This window comes from Saccostrea cucullata, unplaced genomic scaffold (genome assembly GCF_032062105.1).
Source record: "Saccostrea cucullata isolate Sc308-1 unplaced genomic scaffold, CSIRO_AGI_Scuc_v1 ctg16975, whole genome shotgun sequence".
NCBI lineage: Eukaryota > Metazoa > Mollusca > Bivalvia > Ostreida > Ostreidae > Saccostrea > Saccostrea cuccullata.
The window spans coordinates 1-9,903 of NW_026940152.1; the positions used below are offsets into that span (position 1 = coordinate 1).

Consider the following 9,903-nt stretch of genomic DNA (forward strand, 5'->3'; position numbering starts at 1 on the left):
TTTTTGAATTTTGAAATAAAGTTCACTTTTTAACAAAATCTCATTGAAAAAGAGAAACCCTCCAAAGAAGATTTACAGATTGAAAAAAAAAGCAGAATGATAATGATTTTCCTAAAATTTGAAAAAAGAAAATACTAACAATTAATTAATTGACTAAAGCATATTGCTATATATATGTTCCTATCTTTTTAAGAATTTTAAATAATTCAAGTTCAAAATGATTTCTTAATCCTCACATTAATACATGTATGATGTAGTCATATTAATAAGTGATAATCTAGTAATCATGCTAGATGTGGTGTAGTGCTGTTGAGACACACCAAGAACAGACATTTTTCACAAGTTAAAAAGGAACATGTTTATCTCCATGGCAACAATTTTCCCTGGAATTTTAGTGGTAATATATAGATGCTTTGTATGAGTGATTTTTATCACTGCAAGCACATGCTGCAAATATGTCTTGGAGAGGCAGTATGCCAAATTTGCTCCATTGTTGTTACGGCTCTTCCCTGGAGTTGAAAAGTTCCACTAAATGAAGGACCTGTGTGCAATACTTTTAATGTCTATATATGGATTTGTACACCGCTTCTAAAACAAATTTTGATGGGAAAAAATCTGGAATTTATGCTTCGTAATTTTTTTAAATATTTTTCTTTGAATAATGCAAAAATTTTCATAATTCCATATCTTCTAAAATCCCTGGTAATACATGCTGATTTTTTGTCTATGAACATCTGATGGCACTATAATCTTTTAAAAATCAAAAAATCTTGAAAAATTATCAGTAGGTAAGGTACCTTGCGTATGTCCTTAAAGTCACATACTAAAATAGGGGGAATGGTTGGGAATTTTAAGTCAAAAACAGACAACATTTACAAATGTCAGCAATAATAAAAGTAAGGGTACACCAAACACAACATGTAAACGGGATTTCATTCACATACATATATTACTATAAGACAATATTTTATAGTAGCATGCTAGAATTTTCTTTACAACATTTGTACGTACATTATCCAGGTCAGACTTCGTGGCAGGAAGTGGGTCGTGCCTCTCTTTCAATCCCTGAAGTTCTGCCTTCAGGTGCTCAATCTCCTTTGTCCTGTTAATTGTACAAAATCAAATCAAACTTGTAATATGTACTTCATTTTAAGAACAGCAACAAAAGAGAGCATTTCATCATAATAACAGTTTTGCTTTTGTTTGTTAAAATCAAAATATATTGATCGATCGACTTAAAGAATTTTTTTTTCATGATATTGATTCAATCAAGAATTTATAACATGACTACATCTATAGTTTACAAACATTCCATGATTCCAATGTAGGTAGTTACCAGATATCAGATTCTGTGCTATGTACATGTACATTTACTGTTTACACCTCAAATGCGGTTCATACTAATCATTAGACTCTGTACTACGTGTATAATTACAAGTACGTACCTAGCCTCAGACTCAGCAGTAAATCGACTGGTCATGTCCGTCTTCATAAGTGTCTGCTTCTCTTGTAGGGCATACAACTAAATTAAAAAAAAATTTCGTGATTTGAAATAAAAAATAGAGTTTTTTTTATTTTGTATCCACACTAAATCTCCACATTTCTAGCAATATAATATCTGTTCGAGGAAAAGTAAGTGAGAAAAGAAAATATTTTCTAAAAAAAAAAGTATTATAATATAATAAATCTGATTTAAACTTGAATACATCAACTGATGACAAATGATTTAATGTTTTAGCTGTGTGGGACTTTGACATAGAGACAAAGAACCCCGATATCTAAGACTGACCTCCTCCGGCAGTTTGTTGACGTTAGTGGACAGCTCTTTAATGGTCTGTTGGGTGGTGTCCTGCCAGATTGAGATGGCGTCCACTTTCTCCCGGAGGTTCTGTGACAGAACTGCAGTAGCCTGAAACACAAACAACTCGAATGTCAAAAACTAACTTATAATACATCTACAATTCTAAGGAGAATTTTGTCTACAGAGCTTTATAAAACAGTGGAAAAAAAGTACAGTGTGTATGATATCTGCAACTGAAAAATATGTTTAATGATCTGTTGTGAACAAGCATGGATATATGTAAGATTCGTGCTCATGCCCACTGATGATTTATTTATTGTGAACATACAAATTTCTGCAATTATAATCATATATCTAAAATACTAATGATAAACTCATACAATTTTGGTGCAGAAAAGCTTTGTGGATAATGCTGTATATAGATATAACAAATCTCTCCTATGCAATTTCTTCATTAAAAAGCTGATTCTAATTAAAACCTATGTGCAGTAAGCAATTTTCCCCTTTTTATTAAACTTTGTCAATTGTTTAACTAAAATGTAAATTTTACACACTGATTTGTCTGTCATATCAAATACATTAATGAATAGATCAAATTACCATTATTTCTATCACACTTTATGTTATTTTTGGGCATTACCTCCATTTGTTCTTTTTCCTTGCAGCATATAAAAATATTGTGTGAAATGTTAGTAAATAACATACATTATATATACAGCAGTGACAAAATGTCACACATCTAGGAATTTTTTTCTAATTGTTCTATAGTTTTTATACCTCTGGGGAAGTGGCTCTACTCTGTTTACAAAAAATATTGTACAGTAAGTCATTCTGTTTCATTATCTTTTGTAAATCATATAGTGATAATCATTAAAATGAAAAGTCGATAAAGAGGCACTGAACATATAAACATAGGGAAATAATTGGAACTTCATGAAATTGCAAATTTTGTACATATTTAAGGTAAAATATCTTGTTTATATACTTATTATTACTTTTACAAATCTGCCACCACTAACATTGGTATACATGTATGAATATCAGCTTCGACAAAATAAGAGTGATCTCCCTTGAAATATACATTACGTGTCAGAATTATTGTGCTCACAATTTTTTTTTTACTCCCTAGTGAACAAAATATGTATGATATACAAAACTCCTCTGTCATCCCAAACAAACTAAAGTAAACATATGTTATCCCTCTGTGCTTCAAATACAACTCACACTTTAAAATCCTCTGCAGCCTGGGTATAAATTGAAGTTCAACTAATGAAGGTATGATAAAATTTTCACAAATATACTCACTAGAGTTCGTTTATTTGAAGACTTGATACGAAACTACAAATGTTCAATTCTATATTTCTCTACAGTGCAGGAGGGCATATATTTTAAGAAAAAAGATTGAGGGCAAACATAAAGGATAAAAGAAACAGTCAAAAATTTTTATCACTAAGTTTCAGAATTTAAAATTTGAAATTATAAATTAAAAAAAAAAAGAAATGCATCATCTATTTCTATATCAAATCACTCCACTTTTACCTCTTTGTTTTCATGTTTTTTAATAATCTGTAGAAATTTGATTAAAGCCATTTAAAAGAAGATACAAAAAGCTTCCAAGTGGGGGGGGGCGCTAAACCAACAAAAAAGGTAAACCACAATTTTCAATGCCTAAAAAATATCTATCTTTGAAAAAAAAGGGGGTGAAGACCCCTACACCCCCCCTCCCCCCCCCCGGTTTCGACGCCTATGTAGAATATGAACATATGGATGGGTAGACGGATGAATAGTAAAAATCAAATAGGCAAAATAATTTTACTGATGCATCAAAGAGGTCTAAAATTTAAACAAGAAATTAAAATTGTGGCTCCCCCAGCTGCATTTCATTTCTGGTATTTTTCACTGAGACATATCGGGCGGCACATACATCGCACCTCGGAGGTTTGAATGGAGCCTAGCGGAGTCAGCCGAGGATTGCCGATTGGAAATTTTTCGATATTTCAACTTTTCATGGCCGACATGTTTTAGTTTTCATTTCTGACATTTTAAAATTTTCATTTCTGACTTTTTCAGATTGTACTTTTTGGTTATTAAAACAGGATTGAAGAATTCACTTATGAATATTTCAAAGGATAAATGTTTATATCCAGTATCGCATGACAGCAATCATCGAAACTTATGAATCACGTCTTAATCAATCAAATACATACTTCTGAAATTTATTTATCTTATTATTTATCAAAATAATTATCATACCCGCATTTTCTTAAGAAAGTTCGGATATATTATTGTTACTCATGTCTCTCCGTCCGTCTTTCTGTCACAGTTTTCTTCCTGTTACATTTTAGCAATAGCCTAATCATGTTTTAGGAGATGGTTGGTGGTGCTATGCAGATGTGCAGTAAGATAACTTTATTTCTATTTTGCCCAGGGGGTCAAATGGGGGGTCGAAAAATGACGTGTTTTATGAAAAAAAAAAAAAAACACCTGGTTCCTTAAACTTATCCTACATTTTACATACTAGTCTAACCATATTTTGGGAGATTATTGGTTGTGTAATGTAGATGTGCATTAAGGTTTCGGAATTGTCATTTTTTTTATGAAAAATATCCTAGGTCCCTGACACCCTTCATTTCAACAGTAGCCTTATTTCTTTTGTGAAATGGTTAGAGATGTCATGTAGATGTGCAGTAAGGGTTCGAAATTTTTTTTTACCCCGGGATCAAATAGGGGTTGAAAAATGACGGGTTTTTTTCTGAAAAAAAAACCTTGTTCCCTGAAATCCTCATACATTTTACACAGTACCCTGACATCTTCTGGGAGACGGTTCTGTAGATGAGCAGTAATGTTTTTGAATTTTCATTTTTGCCCGAGGGTTCAAATTGGGGTCGAAAAATTACTTTAAAAAAAGAAGTCCCCCTTGTTCCCTGAACGCCTCATACATTTTATATATAAGCCTAATCAATTAATTGGATATGGTTGGTGGTGTCTTTTTGCCCCAAAGGGTCAAATGGGGTTGAAAAAGGACATTTTATGAAACAAGCCCCTGGTTCTCTGAACTCCTCCTATTTTTTACTTACTAGTCTAATCATCGTTTGGGAGCTGGCTGATAATGTAATATAGATGTGAAGTAAGGTTTCGGAATTTGTATTTAATAAGGGCAGAAATATGACATTCTTATGCAAAAAGTCTCTAGTTTCCTGAACATTTTACATACTTGGCGAATCATCTTTTGAAAGAAATCTTATCGAATATTCGGTAAAACATAAAGGTCAAGGGTTAAAATATCATATAGTGCTGGGAAACATTTTGTCACAGATAAGGTACGAGGGGTTATCAATAAATTTGTGGACTAGCGCTATAAAATTCAAAACGCTTTAGGCACATCAATGAATTTTAAAAAAAATAGTTAGCATCATCTTTTCTGTCTAAAGAATAAAGCATAAATCATAAATTTTATTTAAAAAAAAATATGTAATGTTTTTGTAAGCAATGGTATGTCCAGGCGGCGCAACCTTGAACAAGACGTTTATGCGACCTATGTGTAACGGAGAAAAAAGTCCTTTGATATGAATATTTGACATCCAAAAATCCCTTTAATCCGGGTATGCGTCGAGACACAATTGTTCCATGAAATATGAAATAGCACTTCATTCTGGAATTTCTATGAAATTTTATCGTACATTTCACATGGAATGTCCAAACAAATTAGGCCTTGAAAATGACGTCAAAAGAAGGAGAGGTGTCTTTTTCAAACATTCTATCAAGATTTGCCACTGAAAAAAAACTGGTAAATATCTACGAAATATTTAAACTGGCTACAGAGAAATAATATGCATCTAGAATACTTGTCTTTTAATGTCAAAATAGATTCAGAGAGAAAAAAGGATACACAGTTAATGTCGATTTGTAGTCAAGATGTGAAAAATTGATCGCGTCAAAAATGAAGTTGATCATGTTTTGTAGATATTGAATGCTTCAAAGCAAAATATACTGATACAATCAAGCGAGGATCTCTCCAAATGTATTAATCCATTTGGAATATTGTATTCATTGAAAACCGCTTTTCATGACACTGAGAGTCATATAAAAAAAGGCGGGTTTAAGTACTTACTCAGCTCCAGAGAATCTCATTTAAAAAAGTGCATGAGGTAGAAGAAGAAGACATTGAAAAAATCAATGACGTTGTCGGACGTCATGAAAATAAACGACGACAGCGCCGGGTGATCATATAAGGTCGTTTTTATTTTATAATAATTTTGCAAATAATGAACCTATCAAGCTAAAATTTTCAATATTTCTTTATTTTTTGTTGTTTCATGTCCCATATAAATTTTGAAAGCACAGACTACATAAAATTCGTTTTATAGCCCCAGTCCACGAACTTTTTGATAACCCCTCGTACATGTCAAATGTGAAAGTTTAATCTCTTCTAATTCGAAAGATATAAAAATAGATATCAAAGTTTTGAAAAGTAGGTATATAACTTCAAGGTGAGAGAGTCAAAAGTCATGATATATTTGGAGAAGTCTCATCACAGGTAATATACATACACGTATAATATGAATGCCCTATCTTTTCTTTGTTATAATTTTCAATTTAAAAACAATTAATTTTTTGGAAAGAAATTCAAATTTTGGGGTCAGGGAAAAAAATCATAGCGTAATTTCGATTAGGGTAGAATGGTAATGTAACAGGTAAATACTGATACACATGTTTGATATAGAAGTTTTATTTCTTCTTATTCAAAAATTATGATCATGATGACGAAGGTTAAATTTATTGTGACAGACGGACAGACTGACAGAAAAATGATATTTAATGCCCCCTACCTTTGGCAAAAAAGGGGACAATAAATGTTCTTGCTGTCCTTGTAAAGAAGATTTATGATGGAAAAGATCCCCTTCATATTCATATTTATTCATATTTCTATGTGAATTGGTTAAAATTGACCCAGTGGTTATAGAGAAGAGATAAAAAAAATGTAAAATGTTTGCAGATAACAGATGGACGACAAAATGTGATTAGGAAACCAGAAAAAAACTCAAATGTGCTTAAAGACGTACAACACACTTTGGGAGATAATTCTTGCGATTTCAATTGAACATTTGACGTGACGTCAAGTTTAACGTCAAAAATAAAGCGTCAAAACGACGAGTAAAACGATCCCGATGTATATCAATCATGAACGAAAATTGGGATATGGGGCTTGGCTGTGATTGTGCGTACCATACTCAATCAATAAGTTTTTTTTTTTAATTAACTCGATTAAACTCCGTAAAAAGCAAGACATAAAATAATACCATCCCTTAATGTTTATTTCATTTCATTTCATATACAATAAATTGTATTTTTGATCAAAGCGCAGCATTTTTTTTTTATTCTGAAATTTTTTTTTTACATTGCCAAAATTCTCATTATGTTTAATTGGCTAATAACATTCCGATTAATGATCTTCATTGCAATTTAATTTGTGCATACACGATATAAATATTGTTTTTCTTCTTTAATTGAATAAAACAACAATAAATAAACAATAAACTCTTACAATGTAAAATTGATGTTGTTCTTAGACCCTTACTGATCAAAGAGGAACAACTCTGCAAATGTAGGAGATGTTTATTTTCCTCCCTTTATTCACGGTTTTCCACAGAATCAGATACATTTACAGCAAGACCTGATTAATCCGAGAATTGAATACTATAGACCTCATATACACAATGCAAGTATAGAATTGAAAAGAATTGTTCACTCGCACTGAAATTATCTGTATTTATGAATATCCTATTGCAGCAAATCGTATTTTTGACTTTCTGTCAACAATGTCGGTTCGCATTTCCTCGAATCAAAACAAAACGTAGCCTATAAGATTTAAAAAAAATCAACGTGGGATTTGATATAAATTGAAATAGATGAAGAGTTTAATGTTTGATATTTTGAAGTTTATGTGGACAAATATGGAATTTTCATTTTAACTTCAGAAGCGACGAAATTGAAAGAAATGCGTACAATATCATGAGGTTGTATGTACATCTAATGCAAATGTCGATGTATCCCCACGGCCACATACTGTCTCGTTTGAAATAATGATATTAAAGAAACTACAATTATTCCATTTATATCACAGGAGAGTTGAACATACACCATTTTTAAAATGAATAAAATTAAAGAAATAAATTTAAAAATCAACATATTCAAGTTCAACAAAACTTGAATTCGTATCCAGATTTCATGTGATATGGAATGCATAACGCATACGTATACGACTAAACACTAAAATCTTTCAGTATTTTTTTCCTGATACACTGTACATATAAAAAGAGTTGTCAATATTTATTCTGCATTAAAGAATTTAAAAACTAATGCATACCTCCGAGGTTCTTGACGAAATACTAGTACATTTGCACTGTAAACGACGTTTCGTCAGACGCAAATGGTCTGCGACGCAAAACAGGAAGGGGTGGGGGTGATAGGGGTATTCAAAAATTGCCTAAAAATCTACATTTAAATATTCCAATTTAATTTTTTAAAATGTGTATTTGTAGATTCATACAACAAAGTGATCGAATCCCGTCTGAAAGACGCGCGGGAACGTGATTTATTGAGAAAGGGGGGGGGGGGTAATTTTCTGCTATTAAATCAAAACTGGTCGTACAAAAATTATACAAAAAATTATGAAGATTATTTTTACTACCAGCTACCTAAAGAAAGTTTTTTTTTACCAAAATTAAACGACACGTTTTTTCACAAAAAAAATTTTGAATTTGAAAAATACGCAATTTTTAAGGCTTAGAAAATTCAAAGTTTTTCAGTTTAAGGTCTTTAAAAATTGTTTTGATGATATGTATATCAAAAAGATGACTATTTTTTGTGTTAAATGGTCAAATGAATAAGCCAATGAAATTTGACATTTATATCTAACCTGGTTTTATTGAAAATCAAGGTTTAAGTAGTTCATTGATTAAAAATTTTCTCTCCTTGTAAACAACTAAAAGGGGGTAACTTTCGGAAGTTCCTGTCCAAAAACCACTAGAACGATTTTGTCCAAAATGTGCATTCATGAAGTAAATATAGTCATGTACTAAGTATACAAAAATAACGAAAATTAAACAGGAATTTTTAGGGGTAGGTGTGTTGTACATCCTTAATACACAGAACACAGCAGCCATGACCCCTGGTGTCGTCATGTACCATACTCCACAGGGTATTGTGTATGCTCCAACAACACTGCAGGATGCCAGCCGGTCCATGTTCAACTTCCAGCAGACCCCCACAGCCCTGCCTTTATCCCAGTCAGAGAACGGTCAACAGATCATCACAATCCCCATACCTGTCAGTCTTGCGGCGGGAGGTCATTACAGGTAAAGTGATGTCAGAGCTCAATAAAATATACAACATATACTTCTATTCAAATTTTGAATCCAGTTTATTAATTGTTTTACGATAGAAAATTACACATTTTTATCATCTTCAATACATTGATTGCAAATTGTCTTTCATTTGTAAATCAAAATGAATGATTTTAATCATAGGAAGTACATATTTTTCAAAGCATTGTCTGTGTAAACAAATGTGACATTAAATGACATTTCTGTATTTATTTTGTAGGTCCCAATTCAGTATCAGTTTGCAACACAAGTATCAGATGCTCAACAGGCAACTCTTTCTCAACCCACACCCGCTAAAAAACCCAAGAAATGAGAGCAAGGGTCGCAAACAGAGTTACCTACTCTTGAGAGGAATGGAGCAGACAAGAGTTGTGTGCCCCTGCATAATAGAGGTTGTCTTCCACATGGACATTGTGCTGTGTGATTGTATGTGCCAAACAAACATTGTGTAAACATGTAGAAAGCCCCCAGTAATGTGATAGGGGTGAAGTGAATGTGCCTGGTTTTATGGAAACAAAGGGTACAATTGAAAGAAATTTCTATAATTCTTTCTTTGACTTATTTATGTTTAATTGTGTATTTAATATGTTAACAATAAGAATTTCAGAATGGAACGGTCTCGTTCACAATGAATTAATTTATATGAATACAATTTGAATTTTTATATCAATTTCATTAACCTCAATGAAAAGAATATAAGTATTTTCTATAAATGTT

The 9,903-nt window shown here is 32.0% G+C and overlaps 1 protein-coding gene across 1 annotated transcript; it reads right to left on the reverse strand.

Moving 5' to 3' along the window:
- Window positions 1–1,011: 1,011 nt before the first annotated feature.
- Window positions 1,012–2,699, reverse strand: LOC134254887 (uncharacterized; the record flags this gene model as incomplete). Its single annotated transcript, XM_062737418.1, has 4 exons — window positions 2,579–2,699; window positions 1,790–1,909; window positions 1,446–1,522; window positions 1,012–1,102 (listed from the first exon to the last, which is right to left on the reverse strand). Coding segments are annotated over exons 1-4 (351 nt in total), but the record flags the coding sequence as incomplete, so codon positions are not given.
- Window positions 2,700–9,903: the final 7,204 nt, after the last annotated feature.